This window comes from Dysidea avara, chromosome 3 (assembly GCF_963678975.1).
Source record: "Dysidea avara chromosome 3, odDysAvar1.4, whole genome shotgun sequence".
Taxonomy (NCBI): Eukaryota; Metazoa; Porifera; class Demospongiae; order Dictyoceratida; family Dysideidae; genus Dysidea; species Dysidea avara.
Window position 1 is genome coordinate 33,278,994 of NC_089274.1, and position 19,309 is coordinate 33,298,302.

The 19,309-nt window shown below is 39.9% G+C and overlaps 1 protein-coding gene across 1 annotated transcript in view; it reads left to right on the forward strand.

The window, feature by feature from the left end:
* Window positions 1-19,309, forward strand: part of LOC136250777 (uncharacterized) — a 61,053-nt gene that overhangs the window by 16,422 nt on the left and 25,322 nt on the right. Inside the window, exon 3 of the mRNA XM_066043064.1 lies at window positions 11,620-12,194. Within this exon, the coding sequence (XP_065899136.1) occupies window positions 11,620-12,194 (575 nt within the window). The remainder of the gene's footprint in view (window positions 1-11,619; window positions 12,195-19,309) is intronic.

Consider the following 19,309-nt stretch of genomic DNA (forward strand, 5'->3'; position numbering starts at 1 on the left):
TAACTATATAATGTGACAGAAATGGCTATATTTTCAGCTTATATTTTGAGCATATCAAATTGATATCAACACATAGGAGCATGACATAATTATCTCACATAATCAAGGTTAACTATATGTACAGTGCATAGGATGTAGGGCTAGTATTAGTACTAAGCAGTACTGGCTTTAGTGGTACATGGTTTGTGTGGTTAGCACATAGATGAATTAGTGGATTGTGATGCATATTAAATATTGCACTTAGGTGTTGTAATGTTTGGTCCTATTATGTTGATAGCCTTTATCCCTTATAAGGGAGATGAACATTCAAGTAATCAACATGAATCCATCACACATATATGATGGGGCTCAGTAAGACTCGCCCCAATAATTTAATGTGGGCAGAGGACAGCATTTGTTATCCCACATGGCTATTTCTGTAGAAAAGAAACAAGACAGGGATACACAAAGAAGTGATATCTTTACTAACACAATCAAACTGTGAAAATGGGATGAGAACCCCCAAAAACCAGAGTTATGAAATCAAAGGTGGCAGCCAAGAAATGGCATCAGTTTTCATTAAATGATTATACCATTGGTAAAAATGATTGGCAGTGCCAAACAGCTTTTTTTCACAGCTGATTTTTTGGCAATTGCACCCTTTTTCACAGCTTGGCTGTTTTTTTACTATCCTTCAGTACAATAGTTATGTACTGTATATTAGGGATCATGAAGGTTGGGCTTTTCTGACCAAATTATCACCCTAAAACCAGCCTCACAATACCTTCATGGAATTTTGGCAGTATTGGTGTATAACCAAGCCCAAAAGTGCCTTCAGTACAACCTAAAACACTTTCAAAAAGTTGCTATGAAATTAAAAAAAAATTTAATTAGTGAAATTTGTTACTGACTGATGCCTTCAGACAAGTGTAACTTGATATCGGCTAAGGGTATGGGCTTGATTTTTTCACTCTCTTCAGCCCGACTGGTGCCTTTTAGCATATCGCAGTACATACAATGCATGCTTCATTTACTTACCTGTGTCCTTCTTTGTGTCCCATTTATCTTTACTGACAGCGCAAGGTGTCGATTCATGGTAACGCCACATGATGGCTCCCTACATTTGAAAGAAATCGTCCGAATTTTCCGTTGTGGCTGAACTACTGCAGAGGTAGTGTTTCTTCATTTGTAACACTGCGTAACAGGCTGAACATAACTGAAAACAAAGCGTAATAGCCACTTCACTATTTCAGTAATTGATATTTGAGGCACGTGTTCAGGCGAAAACAATAAGCTGGCACCATTCTTTTTGTTCTAATGCGTATGCGTGGGTTCACCATAATAATGTTACAAAAAAGTAAACAAACAAGTATAAGTAAAAAAGTGAGAATTTCAAGGGATCATAGAAATAAAAAGTAGTGAAACAAGGGAGATCGCCTACACCTGCAGATATACGAGTGGACTTTAAATCCCTACCTCAGTCTATACCCAAGACTGAAGTATGGATTTGATGTCCACTTGTATATCTACAGGTGTAAGCGACCTCCCTTGTTTCACTTGTACTTGTAGATATGTGGTTACTAGGTAATTCTGTGTATAGTAAGATTAGCATGACACACAATTTGGCAATTCATCCCAATCAATGGGTTATTAATTAATAAACAGTACTTGAAGTAAGAAATAAATGAGACCATGTACGTAGCTATCCACCATACACATACATGCTTCAAAATTTTATTGTAGGTTGCTTGTCAATCGATGGTTCTTAGAATCATTAATGTATGAAATGCTATTTTAAAATCTTGCAAATCCCCTTGTATAGGGCAAAAGTATGTGTGCCATGTTAAATTTTAGGCTCACATTTGATTTAGATCACTATTAGAAAATTATGTGGGATAGGCTTTGTACATTAGACTATTAGATTATGATTCTGTGTTCGTGGAGTGTTCAGGTAAGTGCGACATGTTTTGATACACATTTCTGACACACAGAATACATGGAACCAGGATTGTAGATGGGTCAGTACTGTTGCCCAATTGACCCACTGACCCAAATAGTAATCTGTATGGGACCCAGATTTGACCTAAATGTGACCTGGTACAGAGGCATAAATCAGAAGCTAGATTTAAAAAGTCCTCAAGTATACCAAGCTCTGCTAGTTATATAGTCCTGCATTTATAGCATAGTTTTACAGACTATAGGAAGAATCATCTGCAAGAAACAAGTAGCTACCAAAGCACACATTATCAATGATCGATAAGTGGATGTGCCTCCAAGTAAGTCTACAGGCAGCTACGTACAGCCACCCACAATTCCCATAAAGTGGGCTCACTTGATGCCAGAATAGTTACCTACAAGCAGCCCGCTAAGTGGGTGGGATGCCATGCTTGCCCACAGAGAGTAGTGTATGATCCCATTAAGTGAGCATGGCTTCGTGTATCCTACAGACCGTAAAGCACATTCCTGAATGCTGGGCATAGCTTCACATAAGTTTCTTGAGTAGTATTCCCATCAGTTTGTTTATTTATGATCACTCATCTGGGTCACCCAGATATTCAATAAAGCCACTTGACACAGACAAAATTCAACCCGATAATCCTGGTGACCGGTCCCACTTACGACACTGTGTTCTATCATAGATAGTATATACTACTAATATCTATGGTTCTATATTCACGTACAATCATTTTCAATATCAGAAAATATGTTATAACATATCTACAGTTCTCCTTAACATATCTACAGTTCTCCTTACCATAAACTTCCAAAACTTTCCAGCTAAATAACTCCAAATTTTCCTATAACACTCCCTTAGCAACCCATACATTTTTTGCATAATTTTTGATGGGCTATCGATTGGTATAGTTTTTTTTAAAAAGCCCGTTGCCACGTTATTCTATTTAATGTGCACCCCACGCTACTATTGTTGAATCATAGATAATACACGAACATGGATTGGAAACGCCTATTAAAATATTTACCCATCCTCGTTACGGTTCGGTTTCGCGGCGGTAACTAACCAATGTAGTTGTCGAAGACTAGCTATTGACTAGGAAAAATGTAGTGTGTATAGTGTATATTTCGCTGTTGTTTCGCTAGTTTGATATTTCATGGCGTCGTCACATTTGGGGGGTACGCCCACCACTACATTAGAAGAACGAGTTAGCGTAGTTTATAGTGCTGTAGTTAATGTTCACCAAAGGAAAGAGCTCCAGATAAACTCAGCAAGAGCCATTAATATCAAGCGACTGTCCAATGACCTAGTATCCAGCTTGCAGACACCAGCGTCACAAGAATCATTTAAAGTGTTTGCATCAAGGCTTTACCGGCAATTGTTTTCTCCATTAAAACATACAGAGCCTATGACAATGACAAAATTGCGAGAGAGGATGTGGGTGCAATACGCTCACCAGCGGGCAACTGTATTACCTAAACTATGGTGTGAATTTCTGCACCAAATAAACCATCATGGTTGTGCAGATGAGCCCATGTTAACAGAACTAGTGAATGAAACAGTGCTGGAACAAATTATTAAGCGGAGCTTTTCTTTAGATACCACTCTGGTGACCGTAAATGAACCATGCCCAATGTCCAAAGATGAGGAAAATATTTTAAGGTACGCATGCGGATATGTTGCAATGAAACTCAAGAAAAGGTTTACAAAGGTTTCAGGTGAAAAGTCTGCTAGATTTATTGAAGGCTTGAGCAAGATGGAAATAGATGGCCCAGAATCATCATTTTATGACTATACAAAGGAATGGATTGTAAAGGTAAACAGGGGAGGATTGTTCAAAGTGTCAGATGAAGCATACTGCTTATTTGCTGCCATTGAGAATACAATGAACGGGATGCTTCATGAACATTTGTATAGTACTTGTGTAGCAACATTCGGTGATGAGGTAGATGGAGATACAAAGCAGGTAATAGTAACAAGCATATGTGAAGATGATGATGTTTTATTTCGATGGAGCTTACTACAGATGGATGATGATCCCACCAGTTATGACATGGAACTACTTACTCACATAGTTACCATATGGCTCACTATCAGAGGTCATAGCATATCGAAGTGCTGGATGGAAAAGTATAAACAGACTGAAGCTACATCTACAAAAAAGAAAAAGGGATTACGAAAGGAGCTTAGCAAAAGTGCTGCTTGATTAAATTGTATAATGTTTCAACTGTATAATGATTATATATTTATCATGTTCAATACCAACTATTTTCTGTAGGTGACCCTTATACAGTAAGTTATTTGGGAATTAGTTATACCTCTTCCGCTTGGGAAGAGGGGTCTCATCAATTTCTAAAGTGCCATCTTTTAGGCGAAGACTTTTAATCATCTCAGACCTTTGCAGCCTTAAAGATACAGCTGTATCACAAAATTGCTGAACTGTTGGGTTATCATTTCTTCCACCCTTGGATCTATGCTGCCCATAATATGCTTCAACATTGTCTTGATTAAACCTTGATGAATATAAGTATTGTACTCCAGGTTGTTTCAAGAGAAATGGAGCAACTTTTAAAAAAGATTGAACTGCACACAATATGATAAAGTCAACAAAGCAATACCGTACAATACAAAATTTTGGTGAGATAAAATTTGGTGCAAATATTTTGCTTGCAACATATTGTGAATATCAAAGTCAATATGCCAAGTTTTCTACTGCCAAAATATTTTGTATTGTACGGTAGTCTATATAGAGTAACCCGCAATTTGCAATCCTTCAATTGTTGCCTCACTTAGCAGCATTCTTCTTTTCTGGTCAGCAGTGAACCCCTCCCTCTTGCTCACACAGCTCTTCCATTCATCTATGTAGCCCAGCATTTCTGACTTCAACCACTAAATTTCAAGCAAATTATATTCAGTAATATTAGTTTGTGTATTCATTTTGTATACCTCAAAACGTGTGTCATCAATTTTCCTGTATGCTTTCAAATCTGGTTTCTTTTTGCAAAATTCCTCTTCCAAGTTGCGTGAGTCCATCATATCAAAGAATCTGTCAAACTTCCTTACAAATCTCTGTGTTTCAATTGTATCAGCTTCAGAGTAGTAATCCAAGCAATCTGCGACAGACTTACTAAGTACCTACATAGTATACATAATCATACTATAATCATAAAGGCTTCATACTTGAGCAGCCAAGTTGACTCTCATACGAGAGTATGAATTCAGATTAATGTGCTCCAAAGTCAGTTTTGTCAAAAAAGACATCCCAGAATCAAACCGTCGGTTGTATAAACTTCTTAGGTGTTGCCAGCTTATGTAGTGGTCATTAATCTGAAAAGGAGAGTTAACTAATCAGTTATACAGTGATTATATGTAGCTATACAAGTCACATATTCATACTCACCCATAGAGCTCTAGAGTAACTGTGTCCAAATGAGTTGGACCAACAGTTCCTCACTGTTTTGACAAGATGTGGAACATCAACAAAGAAATAAATGTGGCGTTCCTCTTTGCTGTATGGATTTCGTATTTTATTGGTGGGCTTTGATGCATCTGTATTTCCAGCAGCCAATTTGTGCATACGGAAAAATTTCCTGTTAGCACTACACCCATCACCAGTTAGCGACATTACTTTAAATCCAGCACATTCTAAGGCTTGGATGTTTTCCCAAATAATTGGAAATAGCTTTTCACCAATGATTCCAGCTGTAGGATAGTGTGAATATGGAAAACAAAGGCTGGTAAAAATCCCTATCACCATAACTGAAAACATTTGTTTAGCAACAGGCAGTGTATTCTGTGGTTGATCGATAGAATTTTCAAAGGCTGATAGATGGTTGTTTGTTGTACCTAAATCAACAAATCCTATAATTTTACATTGGTGCTTGTTGTACACAATGCCTTCCTTAATCTTCATCTCATCAAATGCCACAGCAACAAACTTTTCCCATTCTTCTGATGTCTTAATCTTTGCTTCATTCATCAACTGCATGGTGACTTCACTTTGTATGCCTGTCTCAGACTTGATATAGTGAGTATAATCACGGAGTGTGCGGTTGCTAGGCAGAAGTAGGACATGTTGTACGGCATCATAAGCCGCTGGAGACAGCATGTGTAGGTGTAAACACCAACGTACCAACATGGGATGCCATCGTCGCTGGGTTGGTACTTTCTGCATGTTTTCTACTTGCTGTTGCCAAAACAAGTGATGAAAACTGTTTGGCTCATACTGTTGTTTGATTTTTCGTGCATAATCCCTCATAATGTGGCTCAAACCTTCATGTAACTCATCATCTACTTGGATGGCTGAACTATCATTGCATTCCTTGATCTTCTGTTTCAAATAATCCACTTTCTTCCTTTCTACTTGGTACTTTGATCTTGTCAATTGTAATCTGTCCCTTAATTGTGGAGGGTTTAACCACCTGTCATTTGTTTTTTCATGCACTGGATGGTCCTGTTGCTTTAACCATTTATGATACAAAACTCGTAGAGTGGTTCTGTAGCCAACACACTCAGGGCACTTGGCACCCTGGACCAAAATGTGACACTTAGTAGATCGAATAGTTTCATCATAAACATGCCCATTCAAACAATGTAGACCATTTGTATCTAAAACTGCAGATGCTGATTGTGGTGTCTGTGACATAAAGATACCCCCTTTTGCTTTTGCCATTTGTACAAATTGCTTATCAGGATGACCAGGGCACACTTTAAATGAATCTATTTTATGCAGCAACCTAAGTAGTGAGGTGATGGTAAGTCTTTCAGGATCTCCTACTAACGCTGGGCACTCAACAATCTGGCCATGGACAGTCAAAGACCAGGATAGATCTGATGTCACTTTTAAAGAGTGAGATATAGTTACAGCATGTTTAGAGCTACATTGTTCTTGTGTCTTAAATAAAATATGTTGACAGTCAGATGACGAGTTGGTGTACCAATTACACAGAGATGATGGAAGCTTTAATTCTTTCATGTCATTGAAAGTATCTGGTGTTACCTGAAAAACATGTATCTAATCAATGAAAGAACTACAAGTAGCTATGCACCTGAACATTTTTATGCTTCAGTGGACGTCCAACTGGACGGCCAAGTAAACTTTGTTTTATTCTTTTCTCATGTTTGCGAATCCTTCCTATTCTTGCCATCACCTATTTGAAAGTATATAATGACTTCATAAGTTTACAGAAGACCTACCACATCCATTCCTAACATATCTATAGGCTATACAAAAAATCTAACTTTTACTATTTTATAATGACTTCAGTTAACTTCAAAAGGCCTCACGCCACTACAGAGACACTGCCAAATCTATTTTAATATACTTAGAATTAAATTTACACATAGCCTTTACAAAACAATTGCCCAAAGTTAAGCTATTTTTTTACCCATTATTGAGTATAGTACAGCTATGGAACGAAATTGCAATAATTTATTTAGCTAAAGCCACCTTACCCATTACAAAGAAACAAACAAACATAATGGAACTGATATTCTATGCTAAACATCACCAGGAAAATTGCTCAAAGTTTTACACTGACCTTGTTCTGTATTGAAACGTGATGTTTGGTGGTTCCTTGTTCAGCTGTTAGCTATGCCATAGGCCAATTCAGAACTTCAATTTGTGCTGATAATTACTGTACTAATTAGAAACAACTAACACTAATTTGTTGCGTACAAGAAAACAAAATGTTCAGCTGGAACGACTACAATTTCGTTAGCAACAAATTGGCGCACCGTAACGAGGATGTTCTATGACGTCACTACGTAAATAATACGGGCGTTTCCAATCCATGTTCGTGTATTATCTATGGTTGAATGATAGAAACGTGTCTAAGTTCGCTCTACAGGTGATTGTTGTTTATTTGATGATTGTTATTGATGCCACCTAAGTCAAAAAGAAGTTTACAGCTGGGAGTAGCCAGAGCACACCGCCAGAAGAAATGTAAAACCATAGATACTAGAATACATAATGGATTGGAAACGCAATACATTTTACGGTTACGTGCTCGATACGGTCACGTGATTTATGGCAACGTTACCAAGTGTACAAACTGCAGTTGTTCTTAACACTGAGACTACTATTACAGGTTTTATAAAGCGTTAAATCATTGCTAAAGGATTCAGCTATTTACTGGTTCGTGACTGAAGGTTAGTCGTTTCGTACAACCGAAGGTGTGAAGGAAGGAACGCGAAATTTGTGTTCAAAAACTACTGTGGGGGTTTTAGTGCATAGTGCGTATTACATACGAAGTTTTAGAAGTGCTGAACAGTTTCGCCACATAGTAATGAATACAAAATAATTATTTTTAGCACTGTACAGCAGTTACTTTCCGTAAGCGAAGCGAAAGAATGGCTACATGACGGTAGTGGCTGTGGGGGTTTTCCTGGCTTTGTGAAAACAAGTCTAGCGATACATGCTATACTAAAGAAAAGTTTATACCTTCGAGAGTGTAAAAAAGGTATGAACGAATTGAACAAGCCACCTGTTTTCGAGAAAACTCTGGGCGAAATCGACAATAATGTATTGTGCCTATTGAAAATGCTGCTGTGCCTCGTAAATGTCATCACGTGACTGTATCGAGCCCGTAACCGTAAAATGTATTGCATTATGTTCTAGTATCTATGGTAAAACACAAGAATGTTCCTCCAAATCGAATGAAGGTATTTCTGAAGATAAAACAAGTTCTATTATTGAGGAACATATAACAGACCCTGCTCTTGAACTTTCTAGTACTTTAAACTCTGGTGACATGTCAGAAAATGAGACCACAGAAGTGAGTACTGTTTCAACTGAAAGCGTTGTGCCTGCAACTGGAGATCATAGTGAGACAGCTGAAGAGATTGTACCCACTTTCAGTGATTATGATTCCCAAGATGATGAAGACTACACTTCACCAGCTGAAACTGCAACAGAGGATGAATTAATCCATGGCCATGCAAAAGACTGGGTAAACTCACTTGACAGAGACGATCTAATGTCACTGTCTCTGTTGCTGCACTATCTAATAGTAAACATTTTAGGCCTTCAGCTAACGTTTGCTGCTAAAGTGATAGGTGATTTAGTTGGAAAAAGTGAACGAACTGTTCGTGAATGGAGGGGAACCTTTTTATGCAATGATGGATCATTTCCAGGTTCACTGCAAGGAAAGTACCAGCGGACTGGAGTCTTGGGACAAAATGAGGAGTTAAACAAGCATGTGAGAAAGTATGTCAGGGAAAATGCTAATGTAAAAGGTAAACCCAACATGACCATTGCTTCATTTTGCCAGTGGGTAAATAACGAACTTTTACCCAATAGTGTGCTCGAGCCTGGATTTCCTCGCAAAATAAGTGTTGATGCTGCAAGAAGATGGCTGCACCATCTTGATTTTAAAGTGTTAGATAAAAAGAAAGGTGTTTATATTGACGGCCACGAGAGAGAGGACGTAGTTGCTTATCGTAAAAAGTTCATTCAGAAAATGGTATCAATTGGATTTATAAACAAAGATAATGCCCCTACACCTCAAGCTGCCCAGTGCCTACCAGAAGATTTAAGATGTCCACCTGAAGAGCAATTACAGAAAACTATTGTGTTATTCCATGATGAATCCATATTTTCAGCTAATGAAGACCAAGGGACACAATGGGGTGAAAAGGATAATTTTGCAATTAAGCCTAAAAGCAAAGGTTCCGGTATAATGGTATCAGACTTTATTGATGAGTTTAATGGTTACCTTCATCTTAGTGACACAGAATTTTCTCTGGCTGAACACACATATGGGAACAACATTAAAAAAGAAGCTCGTCACTTTTTTGGAATATGGAGAGAGTCGAGAAGGTTATTGGACCTCAGACAAATTCCTCACTCAAATGGAACATGCAATAAAAATAGCTGATATTAAGTATCCGAAAGATCTAGGATATCGTGTGGTATGGGTGTTTGACAACAGCAGTTGTCACAATGCCTACGCCGATGATGCATTAAATGTGAACAATATGAATGCCAAGCCTGGGGGCAAGCAGCCACGCTTACGTGACACAGAATGGGATGAGAGACCCCAGCGAATGGTCTTTAATATTGGTATTCCAAAGGGCCTTATTCAAGTACTAACTGAAAGAGGCAAATACAAAAAATCAATGAAACTTGAAGACATGAGGAAAGAAATCTCGACTCATCCTGACTTCATGAATGAAATGACCAAACTAGAACATTTTCTACATGATCGTGGACACATTTGCATCATGTTACCAAAGTTTCATTGCGAGCTTAACCCCATAGAAAGATGTTGGGGTCAAGCAAAGCGATATACACGAAGCTTTACAAATTACACTTTACCACGATTACGTACTAATGTTCCCAATGGACTTGATGCTCGAGAATATCAAAAACTATTTCCGCAAGGTAAAGCAGTACATGTTTGCATACCTAGAAGGCTACACAGCAGGTCCAGACTTAGAAAAGAAAGTAAAAGTATACAAGAAAGTATATAAGTCACACCGAAAGATAGGTGTAAACAGCTGACAAAATCCATTTTTCCATGCATACATTATATCCCAAAGTAAACAATCTATCCTAAAACCCTTCTGTAATTTTATTCCATGATAATTGTATGTACTGTACAGTAAAAACTACTATGATAGCTATAAATATGTGTGGGTACATACATTTTTGGTAATAACCATATAATTGTTAATGGAAATTGAACTAAAGCAGCAATGAACAAAATGCTGTGTAGAAAGTTTTCATTACACATGATAATCACATAAAAGGTATGGCATCAGTCACTATCAATAGGTACATACATTTTAAAGAAACATGGCAGTGAAATGAAGTTATCTACCACATTCTCATTAAAATCACTGAATTGCTTGTCACTGTTAGTGCACTGTAGAGCATAGATTGAGTAATGTTACCTGAAAATTTCATTACAATTGCACCTATGTATCACTGAGTGATGAATTTTAAAAATTGTGATACCATTTTGGAAGTTTATGGTAAGGAGAACTATATATCAGTATGATATTACAGAATAGGATGACTTGCACAAATATTGACTAGAAATCATCTTCATATTACCTTCATGCCTTCATGTGCACCTTGGCAGTATTGGTTAGGCATAATCAATTCCAAAAGTGCACTATAAGTTGCTATGAAATTTTTGTTTAATGAATTTTCTAGTGACTGACTGACTGGCCGGCCGGCTGGCTGGCTGACTAACTGACTGACTGACTGACTGACTGACTGCTGACTGACTGACTGGCTGGCTGGCTGGCTGACTGTTCCTTCAGACAAGCATGATTAAGCTACAAGTTAAATATTTTAGCTGTTAGACGTTGTTTCAGCCTGACAGGTGCCTTTTTGGCATACCACAGTATGTGCAATGCATACATCAACTTACTTTTGTTCTCGTTTGTGTATCATTTCTTTTCGCTGGTGCCAATTTGTGATGGTACATCAGTGATTTTGTGTTGCCTATCACATAATGAATAAAACAGAAAAGCCATCCATGTGCTTCCAACAGCCGAAGTAAGTAGATTGATATCATACTCCGTGTGTAGGACTTTTTACATTGCTTGTTGGTAATTAGTATAGGGACACGTATTTTGTCGTACAATTATTATAGTCTCATATGTCTGGCGACTGTTATGTAGAAGTTCCACTGTAATTCACACATATATGATCTTATGATATTGTACATATACAGGTACATGCTGGAGTAGAACAAGATATTGCATCTGACAACATGCTACTGGAAGCATGTGAATCCATCTCAAATGAAAGCTTGTGCTTAACATGTGATGATTGTGATATGTCAGAGGTAACAGCCCTGTATTCGGTATATAATGTTGGAGCAATGCTAGGAAACAGACACTGTACTGAGGATGGATTAAATTTTTTCTGCAATGCAGTCAGTTTTCTCTGTCATGATTTTCTTAATAATAACAGCAATAGTACATTATCACTAAGTGAAGAATGTGTTCAGATTCATGATAATCAGTGTGCTGCAGAATGGAGGATTGTTGAAAATATGTTTAATCTTTCACTTACAGATTGCAGTAGCTTTGATGATGGTGCTAATTTGACTGTATCAGACGCTCCAATGCTACCATGTCCAGATGACTTTGGAGTGTTTTGCGGACTATGTCTCCCACTATGCGAAAACCCTTTACCTTCAGAAGTTAGGACTATCTACACTGCAGTGACAATTGTCTTGTTTATCATTTCTCTCATAGGAGGAGTAATAGCTTTGATTACTAGCATAATAAAAAGGAAAAAAATGTGAGTGTTTGTGTACACGCAGTATACTACACATATATGTACAAGTTTAAGGAAAAATTAGGAATTTTAAGTTCGATTAGGGATCATAGAAAAAAAAAGTAGGGAAACAAGGGAGGTCACCCACACCTGTTGATATACTAGTGAACATTTAATCCCTAATTCAGTCTTGGTCTTGGGGTATAGGGATTAAATATTCACTATATAGTATATCTGCCTTCCTTGTTTCCCTACTTTTTTTTTCTATGATCCCTAATCGAACTTAAAATTCCTAATTTTTGTTTGTTTACTTTATTTGTATCATCAAGACACACGATAGTGTGTTGTGTGGCCCAAGAAGCCGGCGTGCCACACCATAGGTATATTTACAGGAAGAAAACGTCATTTTCACACCTTTGTATCTCAGTGATCCCTTATCCGATTGGAACCAAATTTGCTACAGAGTTGCCCGCCAGCTATGGGAGTCTACATTCCGAATTTGAAGGAAATCGCTCCAGCCATTTCCGAGATACAAGCTGCCAAAGTTTCAGTTTTTTTTTCTTCTTCGTCTTTTTGCACACTTGAAAAAATTGCTATAAAATGCAAACACATACTCCGATCGCCTTGAAATTTGGCACACAGAAAGGGAGTCCAAAGGCGAATCCTAGTATCAAATTTGGTGGAAATCCGGTAAATGGTTCAAGATGACCAATTACTCGCATAAAACAAGATCGATTTGTTGTCACGCCTACAGGGTAAACCGCTTCATAGAATAAGTTGAAAATTGCTATGTAGATGGAGTAACCATCGTAGGAGTGCCTTTTGGTAGTTTGAAAGGAATCGAGATAAAGACCATGGAGACATAGATATTAGAGTACATAGGAGATATGACACAAAACCCAACCTGTATCACAATTACGCGATCGATTTTTATGAATAAAAAAGTATTAATTTTTATGCCTACTAGGCAAACCGCTTAGAGCAATGAGCTGAAAATCGGTGTACAGCTGGAATAATCTTCATAGAAAGTCGTTGCAGTAGTACAGAAGAATCGGAGTACAAACCACTGAGTTATGATTCGAAAGCCAACTCTGTGTAGCAAATGCGAGATCGAGATACTCTAATAGAACAGTCACCCTAATAGAGCATTCAGCTAGTTTATTTACTCCATTATAGGATTCTATTACATTGCAAGTTATTCTGTAGGGAGTTCAGCTGCAAACAGTTAATCTTATAGACAGTTCACTAAGAAGCAAGTCACCCTATAGAGAGTTCAGCTACAAATATATCGCTGTGGTGATTCAGAAGAATCAGAACATTACAAGTCACACTGAAGAGAGTTCAGCTATAAACAAGTCAGGCACCCTGTAGAGAGTTCGGCTACACTCTAGAGAATTCAGCTACAAACAAGTCACTGTGGAGAGAGTTCAGCTATAAAGAAACTAGAGTTCATCTATACTAACAAGTTATCCTATAGAGATCAGCTGCATACAAGTAACCCTGTAGAGAGTTCAGTTACAGACAAGTCATTTTATAGTTTATACAATGTTCAGCTACAAGTAAGTCACTCTATAGAGAATTCAGCTACAAACAAGTCACTTTGTAGAGAATTTTGCTACAAACAAGTCACCGTGTAGAGAGTTCAGCAACCAAAAAACCACCCTGTAAAGAGTTCAGCTATACAAACAAGTTACTCTGTAGAGAGATCAACTAGAAACAAGAGAGAGCTCAGCTAGAAGAAGTCACCCTGTAACTAGAGATCTCAGCTGCAAAGAAACCCTGTAGAGAGATCAACTACAAACAAATCACCCTGCAGAGCGTTCAGTTTAAACAAATCACCCTGTAGAAAGTTCAGGTACAAACAAATCACCCTATATAGAGTTCAGCTACAAAAAAAAATCACTCTGTAGAGAGTTCAGCTACAAAGAGACCATCCTATAGAGAGTTCAGCTGCAAACAAGTTACCCTACTTTGAAACAAGAGATTTCAACTACAAGCAAATCACAATGTAGAGAGTTCAGTTATGAACAGATCACCCTGTAGAGAGTTCAGCTATACAAGTCACCCTGTAGAGAGATCAGCTAGAAGAAGTCACCATCTAGATAGATCAGGTAGAAGCAAGTCGCCTTGTAGAGAGTTCAGCTACAAAGAAACCATCCTGTAGAGAGTTCAGCTACAAACAAATCACCCTGTAGAGAGTTCAGCTACAAACAAATCACCCTGTGGAGAGTTCAGCTAGATAACAGTCACCCTACAGAGAGATCAGGTCACCCTATACAGAGATCAGCTAGAAGAAGTCACCTTGTAGAGAGTTCAGCTACAATGAACCCACTCTGTAGAGAGTTCAGCTAGAAACAAGTTACCCTATAGAGAGATCAGCTAGAAACAAGTCACCCTGTAGAGAATTCAGCTACAAACAGATCATCCTGTAGATAGTTCAGCTGCATACAAATCACCCTGTAGAGAGTTCAGCTGCAAACAAATCACCCTGTAGAGAGATCAGCTAGAAACTAGACACAATATAGGGAATTCAGTTACAAGCAAATCACCCTGTAGAGAGTTCAGCTAGAAACAAATCACCCTGTAGAGAGATCAGCTAGAAACAAGTCACGTTATAGAGAGTTCACTGACAAAGAAACCATCCTGTAGAGAGATTAGCTACAAACAAATCACCCTGTAGAGAGTTCAGCTGCAAACAAATCACCCTGTAGAGAGATCAGCTAGAAACTAGACACAATATAGGGAATTCAGTTACAAGCAAATCACCCTGTAGAGAGTCAGCTACAAACAAATCGCCCTGTAGAGAGATCAGCTACAAACAAATCACCCCGTAGAGAGATCAGCTAGAAACTAGACACAATATAGAATATTCAGTTACAAGCAAATCACTCTGTAGAGAGATCAGCTACAAACAAATCACCCTGTAGAGAGATTAGCTACAAACAAATTACCGTGTAGAGAGATCAGCTACAAACAAAACTCCTTGTAGAGACTTCAGCTACAAACAAATCAACCTGTAGAGATTTCAGTTCCAACCAAATCACCCTGTAGAGAGATCAGCTACAAACAAATCACCCTGTAGAAAGTTCAGCAGTTCAGCTACAAAAAAAAGTTTAAAAAGCCCCAAAGCCGGCGGCTTTGGGGTATACAAATACAAAAAGAAGTGGTATCTAATCAAAAACAGCCAAGCTGTAAAAAAGGTGCGGCCCCTAAAAAGGCCATGATGAAAAAAGATGTGAAATCCAAGGTGGCGGCCAAGAAATGGCTGTGATGGTAGGTTAATGGTAAATATTTTAATAACGACAATCCAAGTGAATTTGGTGCCGAAATACAAATTCACATGAATTGTCGTTATTAAAATTTCTACCATTAACCTACCATCACAGCCATTTCTTGGCTGCCACCTTGGATTTCACATCTTTTTTCACCATGGCCTTTTTAGGGGCCCCACCTTTTTTACAGCTTGGCTATTTTTGATTAGATTATTATGACTGGTGAACCCACACATACTGCATCAAAAGAAAGGATGGCGCCAGAATTAATGTTTTCGTCTGAACGGACGCAGTCAAGCTATCAAATACTGCTTCGAAAGCGCAGTGGCCATTACGCTTCACTTTCAGCTATGTTCAGCCCGTTACACAGTACTACAGACGAAAAACAGTAGAAGAAGTGCCTCTGCAACAATCCAGTCACCACGAGAATATGACAATTCGTGTGCCCCCAACTATCAATTACTGCTTTGAAAGTGCAGCCGCATTTACGGATTGCTTTCAGCTATTTTCAGCCCGTTACACAGCGTTACAAACGAAGAACAGTGTTAGAATCGTCTCTGCAATCAATCCAGTCACCACAGAAAATACGGACGATTCCCGTTTACAAACATACTGTAGGAAAGTCATGCATCGCGCTGCTGTGAATTGACACCTTGGGCTTTTTTACCAAAAAGAAATGGACACAAAGGAGGACAAAGGTAAGTCCATGATGTGTGCATTGTACGCACTGCGGTATGCCAAAAGGCATGTCTCAGGACGAAACGACGTCGAACAGTGAAAAATCAAGCCCATAGCCATAGCCGTTATCGAGTTGGCCAAATGAAAACCTATAAAAGCCTCAGTACGTATGTACAAAGGTGGAACGAATCATGAAGTTGTTTTAATGGGTTATCTAACTACTTGTACTGTATAATTTCCAAATGGCTCAGATCATGCAATGATTGCATGCTATTTGGAATTATATGAAGAAGGTGAAGTCGAGCATATCAATGATGTTTGGCCTAATTCCAAACATCTACAGCTTGTTGGTAGTTCAGTTCTACTTAATGCGCACCGGAAACGGCTTGCGCATGCGCAGAAACTGCCTTATAAATACCCAACCGTATGGTCACACTTCGACCTTTTGAAAGCGAGTCCATACTGGAAATGGGTGGGTGGGACCATTGATATGCTTGACTTCACCTTTTTCATATAATTCCAAATAGCATGCAATAATTGCATGATCTGAGCCATTTGGAAATTATATTTCAGAAGGCTCAGTCTCACATATCAATGGTGTTGTTTGTAGCTTCCAAGCTACTCCTTGTGAAGTCGAGCTCCAGTACACATGACCTCTATGTTTCAGTGGAACCTGAAGTTAGTATCGATCTTCTAAAGGTTGGGTCATTTATCGGACGGTAGTAAAACCTCCTGAAGACAGAGTCTGAGCTCCAGTCTGCTGCCTTAAGGATATCATTGTGGTGATACCAGCACCTGCAGCAGCTGAGGTCGAGGCGCCTCAGACTGAGTGGCCTGAGAAAACACTCACATTGATGCCAGCAAGCCTAAGCCCATTGGGCTATGGTTGCTGAGGATACAGGTTTGTGAGGCTTGACCAGGGCAACGAGTAAGTTGCTAACATTGCGGGGTCTAAGTGTAGAGGTTGCAGCCTCCTACTGTTTGAGGGTCTCTACTGGACAGAGCTCAGAGTTATGCGGGAAAGAAGGAAAAAATGATTCTTTAAGTGGCTTTCTTGCCTTGATTGCTTCGCCAGTGCTGCTGGGAGAAACACCACGCTTTCGGGGCTAAACTGTTAGTGGTCTATCTGCAAAGAGGCCATATCTGCAGAACGAGATGGCCTGGTTAATGCCAATAGCATTGTCAGCTTGAAGGTGAGGGGCTTGAGTGACAGAGATGCAGATGGTCCCAAGTTCTCCAAGTAATGTAAAACCGTCTGTACATTCCAGGTTGCTGTATAACGTGGCAAGGGTGGTCTGGCATTGAAAGCTCCCTTGAGCACCCGGCATATCATGGGGTGCTTGCCTATCGTAACACCATCTACCTGGTCGTGAGCAGAAGAGATGGCAGACCTGAAGGCATTCAGAGAGCTCAACTCTGTGTAATTCTGCCAGAAAATTTGCTACATCAGAGGCAGGTCCTGAAACTGGATTGCGACCCCTTTTAGCACACCACACGGCCCATTTTCAAAATTGTGAGTCATAGGAGTGGGCTGACTTGGCCCTCCATGATTGTAGCAGGAGTTTAGTAGCTTCTTCTGAAAGGCAGCTTCTTGAGAATCTTTCCCAGAGATAGGCCACACAGCTGCCATCTCCATCCGGGAGCTTGACGGCCTGTCTGGGACTGGGGCAATCAGCCTGGGAAGGTCCCACAACATCTCCAGAAGCACTGGATACCAGGTTGGCCCTTCCACACCAGCGCTATTAGCACCAACTGAGCCTGCTGGTGGCGCACCTGGCTCAGTACTCTGCTGATTATGCACCACGGTGGGTTGGCAAACCCCCTCAGAGGGCCCCAGTCCTGCTGGAATGCATCTGCTGCTTCCACCACTCCAGCTGAAGAAGCGAGGTATCTGGTATGTCAGTCTGGAAGCAAATAGGTCCACGTCCAGCGGCCTGAAGGCTTCCGTGATGGCTTGAAATATGCATGGGCAGAGCATCCAATCTGACTGTCTGGGATTCTATGTCTGCTATAGTGTTGGACACGCCTGGAATGTGTTGGGCTGACAAGGCAATGTCCCTGTCTAGAGCCCACATCCATAACTCCTTCGCCAGTCCTATCAGCTGACACGACACTGTGCCTCCTATGTTGTTGATGTATGCCACTGCTGTGGCATTGTCCAGTTGAAGGAGTACTGAGATCCCTGAGGCATGCTTCAGGAAGGTCGTCACTGCAAGTGTGGCTGCTAACAGCTCCAGGGAGTTGATGTGCATAGCTTGTTCCTGTACAGACCAAGCTCCCCCTGTGCGTGTCTCTGCACAGGTTGTCCCCCAGCCCATCTGTGAGGCATCAGAGCTGATGGTCACGTGCTCTGGTTTCTGTTTGAGAGGTTTCCCATTCCATTTGGATAGATGTTCTCTCCACCAGGACAGCTCTTCTAGAGAAGCTTGTGAGAGTGTTAGGTGGGCCTCGTAGTTCTGATCGTTGTCTGCTAAGGCTGCTTGTAGGTCTCTCTGTAAGCAGCGGTAGAATAGTGGGGCTGGGGGGATAGCTTGGGTTGCTGCACTGAGCTTCCCCAGAAAATGAGACAAGAGGCGGGTTGACAAGGTATTCATGTTGGATATTCTAACTGCCTCTGCCCGGATCTGCTTCACTTTGTCTGCTGGGAGAGAAACCAGCAGAGTGTTGGTGTTCACCATCTTGCCTAGGAATTCTAGTTCCTGATTTGGCGTCATTACCAATTTTTCGGTGTTGATGATGAAGTCCAGGCTTTGAAGGATGTGAGTTAATACCTCCAAATGCTGTCCTGCTTGCACTGCAGACTCTGATATAATCAAGATGTCGTTGATATAAATGACCATTCTGGTCCCCCATGACCTGAGCAAGGCCACTACTGCCTTCATTATCTTGGTGAAGGCCCACGGGGCACATGTTAGCCCGAAAGGAAGGCAGGTGAACTGGTAGTTTACTCCCTCTGTACTGAACCGGAGGTAGCATTGATGATCTGGATGCACTGGTACTGTAAAGTAGGCATCCTTCAGGTCCACCTTTATCAGCCAATCTCCGTGCCTCAGCAGGTCTCGGAGAGTGGTTAAGCCTTTCATTTTGAAGTAAGGGGTCTCTACTTATTGATTGAGGGCTTTAAGATTGATTACTGGCCTCATTTGCCCATTCTTTTTGAGGACCAGAAATAGGACAGAGTAGAACTCT